Here is a 24,430-nt window from a genome sequence, read left to right as displayed (position 1 = left end):
GAAAGTTTGAACTCAATATCTTTTACCGTTTAGGAGGAGATCCCTAGACAAGCTGACCCTCTGAAAATCGCTAAAACGTCATTTTCTCAAGAACGAAAATGACGTCATCAAAATAAAAAGAATGTATTTTAAGTTTTGATTAATATCTATTAGATCTGAAAGTTTCACAAAAATCGTTTTAGCCATTTCCGAGAAATCGCCTGCACAAATTTTGTAAGAAAAAAGAAAAAAAATAATAGGGAAAAGGAAACCGAACGAAAACAATAAGGTCTTCCGTTGGAAAACGGAAGACCTTTAATATATATTAACGTTTGTAGTGGTTATTTTTTGGTCTGCGATAACACAACAACTTCGGGATTTATTGGAATTGTTCACCCTGGCCATATTTGATCATCGTCATCTAATAATGCCAAGATCTTTAAATACAATAATGACGTCATATGTTGGAAAGGTGGTACTGTTATTTCTTTATATTTATTTAAGAAAATAGGTATCGTTTTTGGATGTGTATCGGGATATGAATACGGGTTGGTCATGTGATCAAATGATCGAAGGGCTTTATGGAAGATTTGATCACGTACCAAGCCGTATTTATATCCCGATACACATACAAAAAGGTACCTTATTTCTTATATTTACATTTGTTGCAAATTATGACAATAACAATGCTCCATAATTTCTTTTTCGTGATGACATAGAAAGCCGCTTCGATTAGAATGACGTTACAAAAAAGCACAATAATGTTGCAAGTATTTGATTATCATGATAAAGAAAAACGACACTACTTTTGAAAAGACAACACGCTTTTTTATGATAATTAAGTGAAACAGAATAGAAGATCCACTTGGAAAATTTAAAAAAAAAACCGATTGATGCTTGGCGGAATAGTACCACTTCTGTTGAAGTCGCAGAGCGGTTGGGAATTTGAAAACATAGCGATAGAAAGTTGAGTTAGGCCTAGAGTCTACTTGGGCATTTTCAGGGGAATCTCTATTGCAGAATCAGATTCAAGGGCATAATGTTTTCCTCCGATAAAACAGAGGGATGCTATTCTAACTTCTGTTACGGAACAAAACGGAAAGATAAGCGAAGGAGTTATAAAATACACCATGATCCGTGAATGGGCTAATCTTTATCCGAAAGGTCTGTAATGCAGCATTTGCGATTTTGATCGAGACTGGTTACGAGAGTCAGATATGAATTTTAACTGATTTTCATTCCTTTGACACATTGCAATTGTAATTTCAAGAACTCTTCGTTACGATGTCGATCCATAAACATTATTCTGTACAGGCCTGCATGAACTATTTACCCTTGCAATTAAAGTTTTATTTTGTAAGAAAATTAATGAATAAAACTTCGTATAACAAAATACAGATACGTTTTTTATGTATGCCCAAATTATGTTTTTCCTACGATGTTTAAGCATACTCAGTAAGTGGGTTAGTTTGAGTACATATAAAAAGTAGTGACCTATAGATTATTCATGCGCTACTTTGACCTCTTGACCCATAATGATGTTATGCAGAAATAACACCTGATTGCGTAAACAGTGTTATATAAGGGAAAACACTTGCAAATGTAAATATTTTAAGATGTACATGTTTATTAAACGCAGCCATTCAATTCTCAAGTCATAGTGGTTACTTTCTTATCGAAAGTACTTTAGATCATTGGTTAATAACGAAAATAAGAAAGTATGACGTCTTCTTAAAATTGATTTTGCTGTTTTTATTTTTTTTATTTTTCAAAACTGAATAGTTGTAGAGTATGAGTACAGGTCAGTATGTTTTAGCAGTGAGGTTGTAGCGAATTCAATGTTGCCATATGAAACACAATTTGTAGTTTTAATTTTTAAAATAGTTTATAAAGATTCCTAAAAATAAACTCTAAATTACTTAAATTTTTCCAATGCCAATATGACATGTCAGTTTTCTAGCATTCGATTCTTTTAAAGTGTGTTGTTTAAATGTTTATTTGTGATCAATTTTTTCCATTTACAGTTTGGTTTGATGTATTAAATCAGCTATCTGTTCACATAGACTCATTAATCTTCACCTATGTTTGAAAAAGAAGAACAAATGCTCGTCTACTGTGTACTAAAAAACTTTTTGTCAGTAAAAGGACAAGAACTATTTGAAATCTCATTCTTTTTGTAAGCTTGCCAGAAAAATTGATTAAAAATGAAAAAAGCATTTTAGGAATATCGCATAGGCATTATATGTCTTCTATTTGCACCCGGCGATTTTTAAACAATTTCATTTACCTATGTCTGCAAGAAATTCGGTTAAAATTTTATAAAAGTACAAACTCGATTTCTTCATCACCTTTATGATCAATTTGGGTGTATGTGGGTAAATAGATGCACTAATCAATCATGAATACGAGAGATAGATAAAATGTCAAATCCGATGAGGTGCTGTTTTGATGGAATGGCTTCAATTATGGAACACTAATTTACCCGGTTCGTAAACAAGAAAATTGATTGCATACATATTTGTTAATTAAAATAATTTATTATGTATGGCATAATTATGAAACACATTAAGTTTAGAATCAGTTCACCCCATTATAACAGTAAAAAGTGTGGAAAACGAAAAAGGGACATAATGACCGACAGACCGCGATTAAAACTATAGTTCCTCATACCCCGGGTATAACAAAATGATTGAAATAAAGATTCAGATTAGTTCAGATTATACGATTTCTTTATTTAAAACAATAGCGCACAAACTCAACATTAAATGGTGAATATTGTACTGATCAATATTTAATAACAATACTTTGTACACACAGGCTAGCATTATTAATTTGACAATCATATAAAACGCGAAAGTATGTATCTACAATATGACACTCCTAGTTCAGAAAAAAGGATGCACTTGTATTTCTTTATCTACAGACTGTGAGATATATTTGCATTTGTCAAAAATTTGAAAATCGTTTAGTTGACAAAAAAAAGATCTTTTGGAACCCTTTAAGGTGGTTGGACGGTCATCCCTAAAACTTTGATATAGACAAATTTTGCCAAACATTATCATTAGGTATAGAAAAAATTGAAACATTTTTGTGTCAAAGTTTGAATACATTCTTATATCTTTATGCAGAGCTCTTCTACTAAAGGAGATAAATAAAGCTGAGAATGGCGATTACGACCCAGCCCTCTTCAACCTGGATCTATTTAGCTTCTGGTTGGATACATGAAGTATGGTTTTTAACGCATGTTTGAAATACAGCATTGTATACATTGTAAAGCTTTTAAATGTGTACAAGGACTATTTTAAAAGCTAGTGTGGTTACTGTCTAATTTTAATTGATCGCCTATTGTACTTCACCGATGAGAGCTGGGGCTCTCTAAATCTTCCTACATGATAATAATATTACGAGTTCCTACTCATTTTGTTCTTGTTTCTGAATACAAATATTATTTTAAAACCAATGTTTGAAATGAATAACGATCACTTCATCGTTTTGCTGCATTGCGTTTAAAAGAAAATTGATAGCACATTCTGTGGCTCAAACAAAGATTTATTACACTATCAATCCATCATATACAAAACAATTTTAATCATTACAAGAGTAAGTGAAATACATTTAAATGACAAACTGTTTTCAAATCTGTGGGAAAAAAATTTCTGCACATCAGTGCTTTCCGTCACTTATAGTATACTATTTTGATAAACATGGGTTTGCGTTAAAGGACAACAGTAATTTATTATTTCAAAAAGTCCCAGCTCTTTGTTTTAAGGGTCGGAAATCCAGGTAAATTTTCTTTATATTTCTTGATTTTGGAAAAAGTACCAAGGAAGAGTCTTCTTCAATCATAAGTTGATATAATTTAATCTCTATCGATAGCAATGTCTATTTCTATCAAAATCGACAACAAGTGACGAAAAAAGAAATAAAAGTTAATAAGTTAACAGTTATTTTAAAATCATTGCACATGAAGACACACACGATGAACCTCTGTCACCAAGTCACCTGAATGGAAAGGCGGCTGAATGACAAAGATATAACATTCAGTCACATTTAAATTTTAATTTCATCATGGTGAATACAATGTATATGTCTATGAAACATCCTTGGTGCAACTTTGGCTTTTTTATTTGATTAAAACAATGATTAAACGAGTAAGGATATTAAAACTTAATGAAGTACTCAGTATGGCTGTAAAACATAGAGGGTGGTATTTGGAGAAGAAATCAGACTGGCGAAAAAGAATTCCGGGTAAAAAAAACAACTTCCGGTGGCGCTGTTATATGCTACGCTTACACAGAGAAGGACATCCTTCAGGCATTGCAGAGCACAGGAACTCAACTTGTCAGCTAAAATGAAATTGATTGGAGTCTGGTTCGGAATTTTCTCGGTTTCGGTAGGCAAGAATGTTCCATAGTGTCTTTTCTCTGGATTCATATTGACTAAAAAAAAAGTTAAGATGGTGATCTATTAAGAAAAGCAAAAATATATGCATACAAAACTTGTGACACAAAATCTGTTTGTCTTATTTTGCCCAAGAAATTGTTCGTCTGAAGAACATCGAACAATGGTCATTATTTGTCACTCCATTTAGCAATTAAAAAGTTTTTTTCGTCAATGAATATTCAATTTGCAATTAGACAGACATTTAAAGTCATTTAAAACTATTCCAGTATCTCACACTACCACATTACCAGGATCATTTGTATGCCCTGATTTTGGTGACATGTAGATTCCTTCTAATCAATATGTAAGTAAAACATAAAAAAGCTTACTTGAAGACCAGGTACTTGCATCATAACAGCCTGTGGAACAGTCAATCGTTTTGTGCTCAACGAAACCAACACATGACACCAATCCGCTGAATGTTTCTCCGTCAAAAGATCCCCCGACTCTAAGTGTACCTGGTGTTTTAAAGCTAGGGGATGGAGTACCAGGTTTCTGATCAGAGCTGTTCACATCGGTGTCGTCAAAAGGTGCTCCTTCAATGATTAAATTGAGCTTTGACTGACTAGCATCCATTGCCAAAGCAATCCTCTGCCATTCCTTAACCAGTAAATTATTGCCAGCTACAGAGGTCCACCCAATTACAGATACCCTTGTTTCGGAGGCTGTGGAAAGGAACTTCATCTCAAAACTGCCGTCGTCGGATTTGTAATGTAGAATACAACTATCTTCATTTGAAGCAGGTCTTACGAAGGCTGAGAATCCATAATCCCCGGACGGCGCAGTAGTAATACGTAAATCTAGGACTGAATCAGCGGATAGATTAACGGAGAAAGGAGAGACAGGCGGTGTGTGGGGAGCGGGAAGGTCCTGGACGAACGTGTGAGGACAATAAGAGAACCGTAGGTCAGTGTTAGATAGGACCTGGTCACTACAAACTTCTGGAGTTAATGGCCACCTCAGGAGGATATCAGTAGAACATGCTCCTTCTAGACCTGTGAAACAAGAAAAGTAAATAATTCTGTGAGAGATTTTAAATAGATCAGACTCACGTAAAGTCGAATACTACTGCGTTGGAAACTTTTTTTCGGGAAGCAACTGATTTTAATGAATGCATCTAAAATATTTTTATCACATTTTTATGTACAGTGTAGTTGTATTAGTCGCTGTTTTCAAAAAGCTATAATTAACGTAACAGTAACTTACATATACATTATTATCATTTATTCTTTTTTGGCACCTAAATTTAGAGACAGGGTCCCAAGATCATCCTTCATTGGTTAGCCAGGAACGCTTTTACACATTACAGGGTTCATAATAAGTATTCTACAGTGCGCAAGATAGCTTCTAGAGTCACCAAGATAATAACAAATTTGAGTAATTTTATACATTTACACACACCATTTTTCAATTTTAAACCTTGGTCATCACTGAATATTAAAACACTGTTTAAATGCATACATTGTAATTAAAAAAAATTAGTGGCCACAGATCATGTTGTTAAATATTCCTTCATAACTTTCTGATGTGTGGATATCTACATAAAATATTTTCGTCACAGATCATAATAAGTAATTGTCAATTTCACAACTTCAGAAATCCATAATTAAGTTTTATTGCTGGTGTCATATCAATATGTCCCTAAAGTTGCACTTCAAAACATGGCTAAGGCAAAATAATTTCCGGATTCCCATTTAAATTTTGGGCGTTTCCGACCGATACAGGACCTAATTATTTATTGTGATAAAAAATACAATATGTAAGATGTATGACGGTTCTGCTATAGATTATTGTAATAAAATGGAGATTGTTTCCGAGAAACGGGAGGGGTGAAAAGTCCTGAGCTTGGTTTTGGGTAACTAAGACGCAAAGAAAACTTTCTTCGCTTGGACCTGTGGTTCCTTTATTATTAAAATGTTTATCAAGTGTTGTTTTAAAAGATGCCATGATGAATCTTTGCAACGATTTGTGTTAAATCTTAAGTTGCGATTTTTGCCAAGAATATGTTGCAAAATTTTATACTGTAGTCACATTGGAAATATGTCTCATACACCTTACATCAATGTTCCTATACTGTTGGTGTATATAATAAACCTTTTTAAAGAACCTTTTCTTTCTCTGTGCCATCCTTCGTTTAATAGTTAATAAAAAAGAAATTAGATTAAAAATGCACACGAGGATAATTTAAATGCGATGTTTTGTTATACGCACACTTCAAATTCTTTCAAATACTGTTGTTGTTTGAATAAGTTTTGAAATAATATTAAATAAGATCTTTTTTGCTGAAAATTTTGTCTTTCTGTGATTTTACAAATTTGTTTTAGTTACAAGCAAATACAGAGAAATCTTTGATTGGAATATGCCACGAGTATTCGCGGACACACGTCTTAATTATAAGGTAAACTTACTTGGTATAAAAGCACAAAGGCAGATGATCTGGTATAAATTTCCAAGTCTCATCCTGTGTCAGTACAGTCAGCTCCCTTTGCTTTCTCATTGTATAGACATCCTCAGCTCGGGCTAATGAATTTATACTATGCTCACTAGCATCTCTTCTATGTTAAACATTTAAAAAGGATCGATTTCAACAAACAATACATATTTGTTTGCCTTTTATCCATGTGGGTTCAGCAACATTGTCGATTTTTAATTTAATTGAATCTCTCTTTACGATTCATTGTACAAAATAAAACTTAATCCATCGATTTTCTAAAATCACTTTGCAATTTTTTTAAACACCAAATATAATTTAAATCTTCCAAACAAATTTATACATTAATAGTGTAGAAAGTCTTTGAATTTCGACATAAGTTTGATCATATTAAGTAAAATTCAGGTGTATACTTACATTTACATGTTGTTTAACTTCTTGACTTATCTGCAAATGTGAATTATACCTTAAAATTCTTATCTTATCCCAAGGGTAAGTTTATATTAATGGAAGAACTAATGTAACAGCCACAAAACTTTGCTTTCGTTTGTGACATTGCAGTTTATCGCATTTCAACGTTGGTGACGTCATTTTTAAAAAGATACAGACTATAAAAATATATTCATTTTTTATTAAGAGGTCAAAAACATTCTTTTTTTTTCGTTTTTAGATAGGCTCTGTGCACTCTGGATACATTGCATTTGTCAAAAACCGTAAATACTGAGACACTTGTCGCTGGTATCCTTCGTATCTTATGGAAAATGATAGTTTTATACACAACTTTTCATCACTTTACAAAACCATAGTGTTATGAAGCATCATTGAAAGAATTCATTTCTCAAAAGCTACGAATTAAAAGTTACCTTTACTCAGCATTTTTGGTCCTTTAGTTTCAGTCTGTTCCCTCGGTGACCCTTTTGTTTTTTAAAACGGCTAATATATTGGCACCTAAGATATCTTGATTTTGAAAATCAAATCATTTTTTGAATAAAAACTTATATGACATAAATACGCATGTATATTATATATTGTGAGCCTTCCATATTTATATATGGATCATTATAAAAACAAAGTTTGTTTTCTGTCCAATTTCTGCCCGATTGTCTTTTATTCCTTATTAATGAGATTCAGGATGTCTATATCGTCCTTGCTGATATTAATCTGACGAGTACCCGCCTATCCTGATCTTGCAATGTTTGGTTTATGTCCAATTTTAGTTGATAGTCTATTGTTCCATACCGATGACAATTGAAGCTGTCGATATAGTCCCCGCTTATAATAATCTGACGAATACCCGCACATCCAGCTTTTTTTTTTATAATAATCTGACGAATACCCGCACAGCACATCCAGCTTTTTGTTTCTGAACACAAAAATTATTTTAAAACCAATGTTTGAAAAGGTAATAAAGACCTCTTTATCTTTTTGCTGCACTGCGTGTATATGATTATTAATTGGTTTCACATTCTGTAGCTCAACCAATTATTCATAACAGTAATAACCCATCATAACCATACTAATAAAGATCTTTACTTAATTTAAGACTCTCTATACCTATGAAAAGGTATTTCCAGCATTAAAGTTATTATATAGATTTATAATATAGAGTTTCTGATAGACGACATCTATGTAGTTTTTGAAATCAAGTCGTCCAACAATACATTGGGAATCCCATGGGTACCAATTGTGCCCCATTGTTAGCAGACCTATTTTTGTATTATTATGAAGCAGAATTTATTGAAAAAACTTGTAAGTGAAAATAAATCACTCGCTGTGGCCTTCATTTCAACATTCAGGGATATCGGCGACGTACTATCAATTAACAGTTGTTAATTCCCTTCTTACGTCGACTCCATATATCCCAGTGAACTTGAAATAAAAATTTCATATTTGGATATTTGACTAGAAATGGACATTGGTAATAACTTAATAACAAAACTTTATGATAAACGCAATGACTTCAATTTTTCTATAGTCAACTTTCCTTTCTTATGTAGCAATATACTTTTATAACCTGTATATGGTAATTTTGTCTCTTAGTTGATTCGATACGCAAGGGCATGTTCTTCGTATGAACAGTTTCTAAGGGGATGCAAGTTACTGACAAACAATTGATAACAAGTTGATAAAACAGTCTCGTTTGAAGTCATCTTTTCGTAAGTTCTATGGTCGATACAACGACCTTGTCAGCAAATACAATCTTCCACTGGGATGCAAGTTACTGACAAACAATTGATAACAAGTTGTTTTCCGATTACGACACGGCGGGTGTGACCGGCCAGTAGAGGATGTTCACTCCTCCTAGGCACCTGATCCTACCTTTATTTTTTTGGAGGTCTGTGTTGTACTGCTTTGAATTGTTTTTCGTTTAATGGATTTTTGAGATGATTGACAGTTTGAAATTGTAATTTTTTCATGTTAATATTTTGAAAAATGCAGGTAGTTTTTCGAGTGATTTTAAACATAAATAGAGTGTTTAAAAATACATTTAAATGAAGTACATATTTTATTTTTACTACTGTATATTAAAACTTCCGTACATTTATTCATGATGTAAAAAATTATTTTTAGAGTCTATATTCAAGGTAAATTTCTCTCTCCTTCTTGTTGATTGAGAATATGTAAATGAGTCTTTCTCCATCTTTCGTTGAATTATTTGACCTTTATGATATCGTTAATCCCTTTTTATGAAAATCTTCAAAAGGCGGCAAAAAAAGCAACTAAGAAAAAGGTTAAACAAATATCTTTGGACATGAAAGAATATAGATTGATGTATTTAAAACATCTCTGATGCAACTTTGGCAAAGTTTTATTTAGTAAAAACAATAATAAACCGAATAGAATTGTTAACAATCAAGTACTCAGTATGGCTGTAAAACATAGAGGGTAGTATTAGGAGAGGCAGTCAGGGTAACGAAAAAGAAATCCCGATAAAAAGAACAAACTCCGGTGATGCTGTTATACGCCAAGCTTACACAAAGTAAGACATCCTTCAGGCATTGTAATGCACAAAAACTCATACTGTCGGCGAAAGTTGCGCTGATCGGAGTCTGAATTGGTATTTTTCCGCTTTCAGTAGGCAAGAATGTCCCATAGTGTCTTTTCTCTGGATACATATTGACTGAAAGTAAACATAAGTTTAGAAAGTTAAAGAAAACCAACCAACAATACATGCAAAGTTTGTGACTACCACATTTATTTGTTTGTTTTAATTGAAATTTTCTTTCCTGGAAAGTGAGACGCCAGGAGAGCGTAGAAAAAAAGGTATCATAATTTATCATCAATTCAACATTTTGTTTTGGCCGATGAATATTTGATTTTGTATTTAGACCCACATTTCACGTTCTCTTAAACTACTCCATTTCTTTAACAAAACATTTCGATATTCTTAAATGTGCCTCCTCTTGAAAATACAGCTTTGTTAGCTAGAGATTTAAAAGCTTACATGAAGTCCAGGAACTTGAATCATAGCAACCCGAGGAACAGTCAATGTTTTTGTCCTCAACAAAACCAACACATGACACCAATCCGCTGAATGTTTCTCCGTCAAAACATCCCCCAACTCTCAGTGTACCTGGTGTTTTAAAGCTTGGGGCTATAATTTCAGGCTTCCATCCAAAGATGTTCACATCAGTGTCATCAAAAGGCGCTCCTTCAATAATTAAATTGAGCTTTGACTGACTAGCATCCATTGCCATAGCAATCCTCTGCCACTGCCCAACCTGTAAGGCATTGGAAGCGGAGGAGTCCCATCCAATGACTGAGGCATTTGTTCCGGAGGCTGTGGAAAGGAACTTCATCTCAAAACTGTCGTCGTCTGATTTGTAATGGAGAATACAACTGTCGTCATTTGTAGCTGGTTTTACAAAGGCTGAGAATCCATAATCCCCGGACGGCGCAGTATTAATACGTAAATCCAGGACTGAAACAGCGGAAAGATTGACGGAAAATGGAGAGACCGGCGGTGTGTGGGGCGCAGGAAGGTCCTGGACGAACGGGTGAGGACAGTTAGAGAACCGTAGATCAGGATTAGATAGGACCTGGTCACTACAAACTTCTGGAGTCAATGGCCACCTCAGGAGGATTTTATCAGTGGTACATGCTCCTTTTAAATCTGTAAAAGATTAAACGTAAACAACTCTTAGAGGAATTTTGATAATCACAGTATCGATTTGAGCAAGGGTACCTTTTCAGGGGACAACTAATTTTTATAAATACATCCAAAGTTTTTTACCCTTAGTTAGTATTTGTTTTCAGTTTTAGTTTTTAACTCAATCCTTAAATGGTCAAGGCCCAAACCGTATTATACCCTACATAGTTCATATTTAGAATTCCACAATGCTCTAGGAACCCGTTTCACTAAAAGGCGTAAGTCAGGCATAAAATCGGTTAACATGTAGTTAAATTCTTAGACTAAGGTCCTTTTCAATAAAAGACGTAACATTGCGCCCGACCTAAGTTAACAAAAAAACCTACGCCTGGCCAAGGGTAATCGTAACGTTTTGCTGAAGGTGGAATATGACGTTGCAGTGTAAAATTGTTAATGATGGTATTTGCTTTTTAACGCATTCAGATGTTCTCTATCCTTGTAAAGGAGGTATTTTGATAGCAATTATCCCTTTTTCTGGCATTATGATTTTTTAAAAAATGATTCTATTTTTTCTGCAATTATAATATGTATTTGATAGAATTTATTTGCAATTTATATTCATTTATTTTAAGAATTGAAACAAATTCCAAAATTATTTACAACTTTGGGTATTGAAGTAGCACTTTCAAAATGTTATCAAAATATTGCTATAAAATTGATATAAAATGGATTTTGTCAAAGATTTGAAATGCAAATATGAAAGAAAAGAAATAACTGTGTAGCTTGGATGTCGAAAGCTGGGTGGATAAGGATGCTTACTGGTGGCAGAAAGTCTTATGAAACATTATTTAGATAAATTCTTGTACATGTATTTAAAAACAACCAAAACGTTCTGTGTCCATCGCGTCGTCAGGATGAACTCCTTGATAGCTAACGGGATTTGCAGTTTTATAAACTACACAGTGGCGTCGGAAGCAAATTGAAAGTGAGGGCATTCAACTATTTATCAACTCATTGAGACGTATGATTATATTGTTAAATTCATTGATGAAGGGAAATTTTGTTGTATGGTATTTTGCGATTTATCAAAAGCATATGATAGAGTTTGGCATAAGGGAATAATTTTTAAATAGTCATATGGAATTAGTGGAAATTTACTAAAGTGAAACTGATATTCATGACATTGAATCAGTTATCAATAATGACTTGTATTGCCTTGATATGTGGTCCAAGCAACAGCTCTTGAAATTTAATCCTTTAAAAACTAAAGCAATTTTATTTAGAACAAGTTTCAATGTTTAAAATTTCAAGACCGTGCTTTGGATTTTGTGTCAAAGCATAAACATCTAGGTATTACTTTAAAACAAGATCTTGGCTGGTCAACATACATCGATTCTATAAAAGCAAATGCCTACAAATTTCTTTAAAAAGCAAGGTCAAGGTCAGTCGTTAAACAATATCCCTACTATATACTACTTTTATAAGACCCCAGTTGGGATATGCATCCGAAGTTTGGAGTGGCTGTTCAAATTATGATCAGGACAAGCTTGAAATTTACAGTTAGCAGTTAGCAGGAGCGAGAATAGTTAAGGGTTGATCTCAATAGCATCACGATATCAAGAAACTGGGTGGGAATCACTTCTTGATAGAAGAAAAGAAAAGTTAAAAACAACTACATGTATGTATAAAATAAATCACAATTTAGTGCCTGAATATCTAACTAAAATTTTACCAAGCACTCGCTCGCTAGACTCTACTCATACTTCAAGACAATCTCAAAATTACAGTATTCCAAAATGTAGACTAAATATTTATAAATCATCTTTTGTTCCAATAGCCATAGATTTCTGGAATGGTATATCTTTAAAAAATAGAAACTAGCCAACATTAAAATCTTTTAAGCTGTCTTCTAGCTGTACCTTAACCTCCATCATATTTTTCATATGGAGAACGTTACTGGAATGTAATTAACACTAGACTTCGACACAATTGTATATTAAAAAAAAAGATTTATGTATATGCAAAATTATTGACAGTCCCTTATGCTCATGTGGAAAAGTAGAAAATGCATATCATTACTTTTTTTTCTTGTGCAAAATATAATATATCACGAAATGATTTATTCAGTGTTATCTTTAGAATAGAATTTGTACATTTTATCGACATTCATGTTTGTTATGGGGTGATAACTCCATCGGTATTGCAGAAAATGAAAATTTATTTTTTAACGTTCAGCTATTTTTAAAGAGATCTGGATGGTTTCAACAAGTTTAAAATTGAATATAAAAAATTATTATAATTTTCTATTTCTTTTGTCAATGTTTATCTACTTTGGTATACATTTGTAACTTCAGTGTTGGTATTTTATTATGACCATTTTTTCGTAAAAGTGTAAATTTTGTTTCGAAATTTCAAAGGAGAGGGCGTTTAAGTTTGCATATTTTGTGCCCGATCCTATTGTATAAACCATCTTTACACTAAAATATGTTCAAACCAAACCATACGAATAAATTTGACGCGGTAATTAGATACACTATCCGTTCAATTTACTTTATACTTTGCACATAGTTTACTCTGAAGTTTACCTTTCATTGTAAAAAAAAAAAAGGTAATCGTATGTTTGAAACTTTCTCACTCGAGACTCCTCAAGTACGGAAAAAAGATCCATCAAATCGTGTTTGACGTCATAATGGATAAATGACATCATAGCATCATACAATCAAATCAATAATGACGTCAAAATAGAGTTAGCACATCAAAACATCACTGTAATGATAGTCACGTTCATTGTCCTGTATCTCTCTAAACATTAAATGATTGCTAATGCTGTTGATGAAAATATCGGTGTCAACAATACATATGGATTGTACAATTTGTCATGTAAATTTGGTAAAATTCGCGGAAAATTAAGACAATATATAGTTTTGATATTTTTGAAAGGTGGTGTTGATTCTCGTCCAGAAATTTTAAATTTCTTACCTGACTCATGCATGTTATTTATTATAGCATTGAATTATGATTTTTTGAAGTATACAGTCTCATAACTGCAGCGGTGTGTGAATACAAATTGAGTAACGGGCGTTAGCGCGTTATGGAAATTTGTATGCACACATCACCGCAGACTGTATACTTCAAAAAATCATGATTTAATGCTTATATTTACATTTTTTTAACTTCTTGCCTTGTCTGCAAATGTCTGCAAATGTTATTTATACCTTGAAATTCCTATCTTATCCTATGGGTAAGTTAATATTAATGGAAGAGCCACAGTAACAGCCACAAGTGTGAACTTTGATTTTCGCTTGTGACGTTGCAGTTTACAGCGTTCAACGTTTGTGACGTCATAATATAACTCGTCATTTTAACCTTTGAGTACCCATTGATTAGTTATTGCAATTAGAGGCATTTAAACATCAGAGAATTTAATGGAAAAACAGAATGTAAATATATTTAAATACGCTCTAGACACCGGTAAAACGACATATTTAGACAAATTTAGACGATAGTTTTAATTAGATTATTTGTATTCCAGCATTGTATTTTTTCATTTATTTTAGTAGATTGAGTGATGAAGAAGGCAGAGAATATACATACATGATATATTAAAGCATTGAATCATCATGATTTTTTGTATACAGTCCTATAACTGCAGCGGTGTGTGCATAAAAATTTGTATGCACACATCGTTGCAGTTATGAGACTGTATACTTCAAAAAACCATGATTTAATGCTTATATTTACATTTTTCTTACTTTTTGCATTGTCTGCAAATGCGATTTATACCTTAAAATTCCTATTTTATCATAAGGGCAAGTTCATATAAATGGAAGAGCCACAGTAACAGTCGCAAGAGTGAACTTTGATTTTCGTTTGTGACGTTGCAGTTAACAGCGTTCAACGTTTGTGATGTCATAATAAAACTCGTCATTTTAACCTTTGAGTACCCTGTGTGCATTACAGTGTTATAACTGCCGTAGCTTTCAACACACTTTACAAGCAAAAAATATGTGGAATGTAAATATATGTATATGAAAAAACAATCCGTGAACCATCTCAAAAATCCAAAAAACAAAATACAGATTCAAAGCAGAGCAACACGGACCTCCAAATAGATAGAGGTAGGATCAGGTGCCTAGAAGGAGTGAGCATCCTCTTCTGACCGGTCGAACCCGCCATGTGCTCTTTGTCGTAAGCGGAAAAAAAACGAAAAAGGCCGACAATAGACAATTAAGTGATTAAATATGGTTTAACAATTAGTATGAAAAACGTCAGTCAGCATGCAACTTAGTGGAATATTGTATTTGCTGACAAGGTTGTTGTATCGACCACAGAACTTACGAAAAGATGACTTCAAACGAGACTGTTGATAGACCTGTTTTATCAACTTGTTTTCAGTTGATTGTTTGCTTCGCCTTAGAAACTGTTCATACGAAGAGCATCCCTTGCGTGTCGAATTAACTAAGATACAAAAACACCATATGCAGGTGATGAAGGTATAGTGCTACATAGGTAAGGAAAGTTGACTATAGAAAAACTGAAGTCAATGTGTTTATCATAAAGTTTTGTTGTTAGGTTACCACCAATGTCCATTTCCAGTAAAATATCCAAATATGAAACAGGTGATTCAGAATGTGTAGTATCTTTTATTTCAAGTTCACTGAGATACATCGAGTCGACGTAAGTATGAAATAACAATTGTTAATTGATAATACGTCGTGGATATACCTGAATGTTGAGTTTAAGGCCTTAGCGAGTGATTTATTTATTTCACGTACAAGTTTTTGAATAAATTATTCTTCATAAGAATACAAAAATAGATCTGCTCACAATGGAGCATAATTGGTACTCATGGGAATTCCAACAGATTGTTGGAAGAGTTGATTTCCAAAAAACTACATAGATGTTGTCTATCAGAAACTCCCGCATTTTTTTAATGTCAACTTAAGAACTTTTTAACAAAATATTTTTTTTTTGTTTTCAAATGACAAGTTAAGCATTTTTACGACTCCAATTTTTATTATAAAAAAAAACAACTGTCGATGATATAAAAAAGCCTAGATATTATTTTGTCATGGGGAATGGTTGATTTTATTAAGCAACCCAATGTTTATATTATTTTCCACTCTACACGTGGTTGAACATGAACGATAACTCATAGTGAAATAAGACATACATCTTTAAAGATGTTGATGTTTTAACATAAATCAAAGAATGATATGAAAATCGACCAGTGCTTACGTATGTTGAGAATATTATCCGAACACTTATACTTCCGCTCGAAATTTCACAGGAACTGATCAAATCTCAGTGAAGTCTCGTGAACTTTCATTCGAGCACCTCCGGATTTATTACATACTTAGCAACGATAAAGAAAACATTCCGAACACATTCGCAGGGGTGTCATAGACGTCTAGAGTTCTCAATCGATCTCAAAAGCACCAGATGACGATAGTTTTGGCAGGTTTGTATTGTTTTATCATTTTAAAAAACCATTTACGTGTTGTTCTTACAGATCCACTGCCATATAACACAAAGTCTACATCAATTGGACAATAATTCCATCCAAATCAAATACACTGCAAAAATGCTCATGCCTACTTTCGGCAAAAAAAAAAAGACTCATAGAAAGCATTGCGAATTTTTGACGTATTCAAGGCGCATTGTGGAGAAATCATAAAAATGATTTCAAAGAAAAAAGGATACCAGTCCTGTGTTGTGTGCGAACCTCCATGCTGTAGACTGTTACAAAGAACAAGAATTCCAATTGCACGATGTTTAAACATATCAGACGTAAAAGTACACTGAAAATTTAACATGCTTTCCATTCTACGTTCTGTTTTATGGTGGTAATAGATACAACCTTGTCAGCAAATACAATCTTCCACTGGGTCGCTTGCTGACTGACGTTTTTCATACTAATTGATAGACCATAATTATCACCTAATTGTCTTCGGACTTTTCCATTTTTTTCCAAATACGACAAAGAGCACACGGCGGATGTGACCGGTCAGCAGAGGATGCTCACACCTCCTAGGCACCTGTTCCTACCTCTATCTATTTGTATGTGATAGGGTATGGCGGTCGCCCGCTTGGACACGTGGGTTCTCTCCGGGTACTCCGGCTTCTTCCCACACCAATGACCCCCTCGCGCTAACATCCGTGCCAACGAGAGATATTAATATAAGTTGAAGAACTTGCTTATGAATCGTTGTAAAATAAATAAAGGTCAGTTTATCTATTTGGAGGTCCATTCTGCTCTGCTTTGAATTTGTATTTCCTTTAATGGATTTTTGAGATGGTTGACGGTTTGTCATTTATTCATGCGAAGAGCGATTGCAGAAGTCATTCAGTCAATAATTTGATTTTAGTTGCAACGCGCTTACTTATTGGCTAAAAGTTTTTTTAATTATTTTTGTTAAAAGAATGTTGCGTTAGTCATAATAAGACTAACGTTAAAAACGTATCAATCCGCCTGACATTACGTTTAAAATTTGTACAATTTAATGTCATTTTAAAAGTAAAATGACTGATTCTATCTACATTTAATAGCACAAACGGGTTTCATTAATTAATAAGCAAAGACTATTTAATTTATTAGGTTTATACGATATAAAATGGTTTTGGGTAGTAAACGCTTTTTTAAAAAACCGATTCGCGGTTTATCAAGCTTTTAAAACCATTTAATATCGAATAAAACTAATAAATAGGGAATATTAATTCCCTTAATTTAAGGTAAACCATGCACTGTGGCAACAGCCTGGCCGTTGCTTACGAAATGAACACGCTATCACTTTAAAAGTGATTAGAATTTATCCTTAGAAGATCATAATATAAAATACATTGTTTGTGATATTTTGTAACTTTTGATGACGTTTGCTATCTTCATGACATTAAGCGTTTAATAGTTGAATTTAAATAAACTTAAAAGCAAATGAACATTCTTATTAGTAACACAAGGAGATTGGAAATGCGAGTTTTAGTCATAGGCAAACTTCAAATTCTTTGATTATCAGTTATTGACTAAATTATCATGTCTTTCTAATAAACTTCCAAAATTTGTGTTTAATTACAACCACGCAGGAAAATCATTATCAGAAGACTGACACAAATATCTATGTTAAAAAATTACACTTAGTTGGTATGAAAATTACACTTAGTTGGTATAAAAACTACACTTACTTGGTATAAAAAGTACACTTACTTGGTATAAAAAGTACACTTACTTGGTATAAAAAGTACACTTAGTTGGTGTAAAAAGTACACTTACTTGGTATAAAAAGTACACTTACTTGGTATAAAAAGTACACTTACTTGGTATAAAAGCACTGAGGTAGATAAGCTGGTACAAGGCCCTTAATTTCATCGTATTTTAGTGCCTGACAGTATAGTCAGCTCCCTTTGTTCTCTTTGTGAAGAGGCGATCTTAGTTCGGGCTTATAAACTCATACTGTGCTCATTTGCATCTCTTCTATGTCCGACATTTGAAAAGGATCGATTGCAACAAACGAAACAGTTTTGTTTGTTTTATTCCGAAAGAATTCAACAACATTGTCGGTTTCCAGCGGAATATCTCTTTAAGATTCAATGTACAAAATGTTAGCTTATTCCATCGAATTTTCTGAAATCAATTAACCACACTTTTCTCACCCTTTATATCCTAAATTTTCAAAAGTGTAGAAAGTCCTTGAATTTTCTAAATATGTAAGATCCTTTTAATATGTAAAATTTAGGTGATAAAGAGGGGCTTTATCAATCTGCATTCTTACGAATGTTAAATTCATCTAATTTGGTCTTGCTAAGCCAAACTCATTACAGTAGTAACCAACGATTTGCATATCAATTGTGACCATTTTGTAATGTGAAACCTTCCATTACCTTATAAATACTAAACTTGAAATATTGCTAGAATAATCATGGAATAATTTCATGTAACATTTCGATTGATTGCCAGCATAATGATTACATTCTGATAATATTAATATTCATCGCTATGTAAACAGAAACATAATTATATACAATAAAAATTTCTGTTACTGTTTTTATAATATTCTGATGATCATAAATATCTTTTCCTAGACTACTTTCATTCATCGTAAGTAAAAAAAAAAACCCACAATCTCTTTTCAGAATAGTAGGAAACATGTTTCTCTTTACGGCAATAAAATAACTATGGCACTGAATATTCGTTTTTCCCGTCTTTGACAGTTAACATGTGTTTTCCAATGAATGTAACGTATTAATTATTGAATTCACCAAGCTAACCCAGCACTATACATTATATTCGCTTGAAAGACACAAAGCCTGGCAACATTCGGGAATTATGAAATAGAACTTAACAATAAATAGTATGAGAAATATTTATTACTCCGCTTTTGGAAACATGTTTCTCTTTACGGCAATAAAATAACTATGGCACTGAATATTCGTTTTTCCCGTCTTTGACAGTTAACATGTGTTTTCCAATGAATGTAACGTATTAATTATTGTACCAGAAATATACAATAGAACAGAAATATTTATTACTCCGCTATTACAAACAATTGGTGGATGTTGGCCGTATAATGATTTTTTGTGGGGTAACTGGGGAGCCGACCAATGTGCCAGTTTAATTACCCATGTAGGGACACACTGTGGGCCCGAGTATGAAACATCAGTGCCCGAACCTGAACGATCCCCAGCGTTCTAAGGAGGGTAGTGAGACCTGCCCTTCTCACCCTGTCTCCTGCAGTGCTACCTGGTTTAGAACTTTGCATGACAAAGGCTACTTTATCAACCAATTATTACATGCACCAGCCTGTAGCATCCCCTCACTGGAGTGAGGTGGATGTGGCCCCACCTTTACCCGGTGTAGGCCCCACTATACAATAAACCCAATTTTACATTGTAACCACATGGCGCAGTTGGTCACATACCACTATTTTTACCCCGTGCTCATTGACCACGCAAATAGTTCCATTCTAAAAATGTATGTATTATTTCAAAAATTCCTAGGGGTACTAAATGGTCGAATTTGGTTCCTTGTATGGCATGGATGGAAAGAAGAAGGTTTGAAAAAAAATACAGACAGGAAAAAATTTAGAAAAATTATCTTTACAGGCGCAATAGAAAGGGTGTAAAGAGGCCAATGTTTACACAAATTCCAAAGTGAAAGTGAATTTTTCATGGTAGGGGTTATTTTAGGGGCCATATCTCAGTCCCCTCTCGATTGATTTTCCTGTAGTTTGGATATGTTGTTGGACTAGTGTCATTCTATAGGTATGCTGTATTTGAACTCATTTGAGCCGGTGGAATTTTTTATATGATTTATTTTTGTATAAAGGAATAAGAGGGAAAAATAATTGTGGTCTGTGTCCAGTCATGGGGTTTTTGCAGGGGCTTCCGGATAAGCCAATGGTTAGCTCGTACTGAGTTTTTTCCGAATATACAGTGTGTCTCAAAATTAATACAGACTATTTGATATAAAAACAAATAATCCTGATTGTTTCTCAAAAAGAAATACAATGTATAACAGATTTTAGCAACAATTTTTGGACGACAACGAATAAAAGAGTGAATAATCACGGTTCAACTATGGCAATTTCTTTGAAAACAAGTTAAAACGTTATAGAACTATTAACACTTACTAATATACTCAGTAAAGCTTTTACGCATAGAAATTAGTACTTGAAGAGGAAATCAGACAGGCAAACAAAAAATCAAAGTAAAAAACAGCTTCTAGTGGCGCTGTTATACACTATGCATACACAAGGTAGGACACTCCTTAGACATTTGAAGACACAGAAGGTCAAACTGTTAGCGGAAGTGAGGCTTATCGGTGTTTGGTTCGATATTATGTTTTGGTAGGTAAGAAAAGCCCAACTCTCAGTTTACCTGGTGTTTTAAAGGTAGTGACTTTAGTATCAGCTTTTGCAAAGCTATATTTCAAAATGGTATTGTCAAAAGACGCTTCCTCGATGACTAAAGTGTGATTGGCTGGTACACATCCATTGTAATGGCAATCCGTTTCCAACCTTTAAAGCATCAAAAGCATCAAATACCATTCAATAACGGATACATTTGTTCTGGATGCTATGGAAAGGAACTTCATCTCGAAACTGTCTTCGTTAAATTGGTTATGTAAAATACAACTGGCTGCCTTTCTAGCTAGTGTCATAAAGGCTGAGAACCCGTAAAAATTTTCAACCCTCGTTAATTTGTTTTTAATTTACTCGGACGTCAATTAAAAAAGCTTATTAACTCAATTAGGCGTTAAGATGGCAGTCCATTGATTACCCCAGAGCCCTCAGCCACGTTGCCAACTCCCTCTCTAACACTGTGAATCAAACCTGTTTAAAATGTAGCTGTTTTTTTTAATAGTTTCTTTAGTGCAGTCTGTCAAAAGATAAAATTTGTTAGGTAGTCTTCCTTTTTCTTAGTTAAGCATGATTTTGGTTTGGTTTTTTTTAACAGATTCTTTTTTTTTTGCATATCTTTATCATCATTGGTTGTTTTTTTATAATAATAGTCGGTGTTTGACAACATTTTTATGATATGGTATTTATAGAAATTGGAATCCGTAATCACAACTGTGCCACCTTCATCGGTGACTTTAATCACCATTGATTCGTCGTTTGCTAATGATTGCAGAGCTGTGGATTCTTCTTTTAATAAGTTGAAGTTTGTTTAACCGTTTTCGATGTTACTAGTACGAGGTAGATTGTTTAGTGTGTCACAAAACGTATATAATATGCTGCTCTAACAATTTCTTAGATTGAAATACGACTTGTTTCGTACAATGTCTTTTTCCGACTCTCTTTCAATTTCACTCTATTTATAAAAAATGTTCTGCTACTTTCAATTTTTCTTGTGTACTTCTTTATAAATGTCTTTAGTTCTGACATTCTGCTATGGTGTGTTAGGGTAAATTTCAAAGCGTATCATAAGAATTCCACTTCAGCTTAATTTAAAGTCTGTTAGACATGTAAATCATTTTTAAATCATGTTAATCATTTTATGTCCGATGTTGTTTGATGGTAGAATGGATTCTAAATCTTGATCTACATACATGTATATTGCAGTTGTGAACTGCGTCGTTTTTGAAATCTGGTTTTAGTTATAAGGTAGGGCTTTTATTTTGCATGGTCCTCTAAATTTCAGTATAATCAGAGTAGGCTGTAATTGTTCATAAAACAAATCGATGTCTTTCAATCTTCTTAAATGATTTTTTAAAAAATAAACAAAAACCCTAAGGTATTCAATGAGTTATTTTAAAAGTCAAATTGTTTGAATTGCACATAACTAGGTAAAGCGATGGAAAAATGCCTGTGATTGTTTGTTTGAGGAGCGGCGGTCTTCCTATATTACTTAGAAAGCTCTAAAAAGTCTGACAGTACATATCAAAACATATGAAACAACCAAATATAATTTTTACTACTTGTCCTTTTGAGATATCTATAAAAATAAACATTATTATCTACATGTAGTATATGATGACGTCATCTTTTATGAAGGTGCTCATTTTTGCCTTTTTTAAAAAGATGTTTTAAATTTTTTTGAAATTTAATTCAGTTTAATTAACGTTTTAAATTTTAATTATTTTAAGACACCTTTTTAAACTTTAAGCTTGGTTAAAAAGTAACTGAAATGTAAATGAAAAAGTAAAAGTAATTAAATTACATGCTATTTTGGTAATATATTCAGTTACTTGTAGTTGCAGACAGACTCAATTAGAAATTACATCCAGTTACATTCAAAATTGTAATTAATTTTACTCAATTACAATTACTTTTTTTTCAATTACTGGATTAGGACCATCTATGTTTATAACTAGTGGAAAGAAATTAACGCTAACGAAGAGTAATACATTGTAATTTCTGTGTTGGCTTAAATAGTGCAGTGGGATCTGCATAAAAAAGTCCTGTCATCTCTTTTCTCACATGCATTAAGCGGAACATTGATCAGAGCAAAGCGTTTTTATGAAGCTACACAGAGAGTTTGAAATCAAAGCACAACACCTTAATGGAAAAACAATTCTGGAAAACGAAAGGGGACAGAATGACTGATAAACAGCAATTAAAACTATAGATTCCTATCCTCCTCTCCTCCAGTTTCACAGGTAGGGGACTAATAAATGAAATGACTAAATATGAAAGTCTAGATGCAATTCTTTATTCAAAACAATATTGCATAGACTATAAAATTAACTTTAAGAAGAATCAAACACAATTACTTTGTACACACATGCCATGCACTATTTGTTTAGTAAAACGTCCAGGTTTAATATACACTATATAAAACTCCCAGTTGAGATTTTTGCACTCATAATTTATAATCTACAGACAATCTAATATTTTTTTTTCAAATTAAAGTGTCATAATTTGAATATTCGTGTTTAGTTGACAAAGACAAAGATACTTCTTGTAAACTATTATTCATCATATAAAGAATTAAAACATTTTGGCTATAGAAATGCTGTTGGTTGGATACGTGAAGTCTGGTTTGCGATTTACAACAGAACTTACGACTTATGACCAAATTAATGAATGTTGATTAAAAACAAACTAATCAATGTTTCGTTCTCATGGCTGTAAAACATTATCATGGACATCAGAGTAGTTGTATAAATATGGTCCTGTCTGAGTTGTGTTCTTTGAATATCATTCCATAAGACTGAAAATATTTGCGACTCTGTCGTAAGTTCTTTTGTAAAACGCAGCCCTGGTTATTTAATGCATGTTCTGATTACAGAACAGTAAACATTACGAAGCTTCTAAATGGATCATTGTAAAAGCCATGTTTTGTTTCTGTCTATTTTGATTATTCGCCTATTGTTCTATAATAATTGGCGCTGTCTGAATCTTCCTCGCTTTTAATAATCTGACGAGTACACACTCATACTGATTTCGTTTCTGAATTTAAAATTTCGTTTTAAAACCAATGTTTGAAGAAGAAATAACGATCACTTATCGATTCTCTGTACTGCACTTATTCGAAAAATTATTGATTTCATACTCTGTTTTGAAACTAAAGATTATTACAAATAAAATGCTTCACATTTTTACAAATTGTGATCATCACGTAATTTGGAACTTTCATTACATATAAAAGGTAAAATATTGCAACAACAAAGTAAGGTTACAAATGTATCTATTTTGAAAGATGCATGCATTTTCCGAGTGATTATTGGAGTCATTGAAAATACATTCAAATGACATAACTCCATATCTAAGTAAAAATATTCTTCTTATCAGTATACATTAGGGCTTTTCTTCACTAATTTTTACCGATAATCATGATTTTTTGTGCCTAAACTTTATTTATTCATAATGAAATAAAAGTTCCAGGTTTTTATTTTGAGTGTGTGAAGTAAGTAATTTTTTTTCTCTTGTCGATAGCGTGAACATGACAAAGTAGATATCATTTAATCAGTACTTTTTATTCACAATCGTCAAAAGATGACGAAAAAGGAACTAAAGAATATATTAACGAAATTTTATAGGTCATTAAAA

The 24,430-nt window shown here is 32.9% G+C and overlaps 2 protein-coding genes across 2 annotated transcripts; both read right to left on the bottom strand.

The window, feature by feature from the left end:
* Positions 1 to 3,632: 3,632 nt before the first annotated feature.
* Positions 3,633 to 6,936, bottom strand: LOC128191160 (uncharacterized). Its single transcript, XM_052863246.1, has 3 exons — positions 6,831 to 6,936; positions 4,752 to 5,417; positions 3,633 to 4,418 (listed from the first exon to the last, which is right to left on the bottom strand). Exons 1-3 carry the CDS (start codon positions 6,880 to 6,882, stop codon positions 4,159 to 4,161), a joined length of 978 nt encoding a protein of 325 aa, XP_052719206.1. The 5' UTR covers positions 6,883 to 6,936; the 3' UTR covers positions 3,633 to 4,158.
* Positions 6,937 to 9,553: 2,617 nt separating this feature from the next.
* On the bottom strand, positions 9,554 to 18,360 carry LOC128191159 (uncharacterized). The gene is made up of 3 exons (XM_052863245.1): positions 18,255 to 18,360; positions 10,299 to 10,967; positions 9,554 to 9,974 (listed from the first exon to the last, which is right to left on the bottom strand). The coding sequence occupies exons 1-3, from the start codon at positions 18,304 to 18,306 to the stop codon at positions 9,715 to 9,717; spliced, it is 981 nt and encodes a 326-aa protein (XP_052719205.1). The 5' UTR covers positions 18,307 to 18,360; the 3' UTR covers positions 9,554 to 9,714.
* Between the last annotated feature and the right edge of the window lie 6,070 nt (positions 18,361 to 24,430).

This window comes from Crassostrea angulata, chromosome 7 (assembly GCF_025612915.1).
Source record: "Crassostrea angulata isolate pt1a10 chromosome 7, ASM2561291v2, whole genome shotgun sequence".
Lineage (NCBI taxonomy): Eukaryota > Metazoa > Mollusca > Bivalvia > Ostreida > Ostreidae > Magallana > Magallana angulata.
This window is presented reverse-complemented; position numbering and strand designations above follow the sequence as displayed.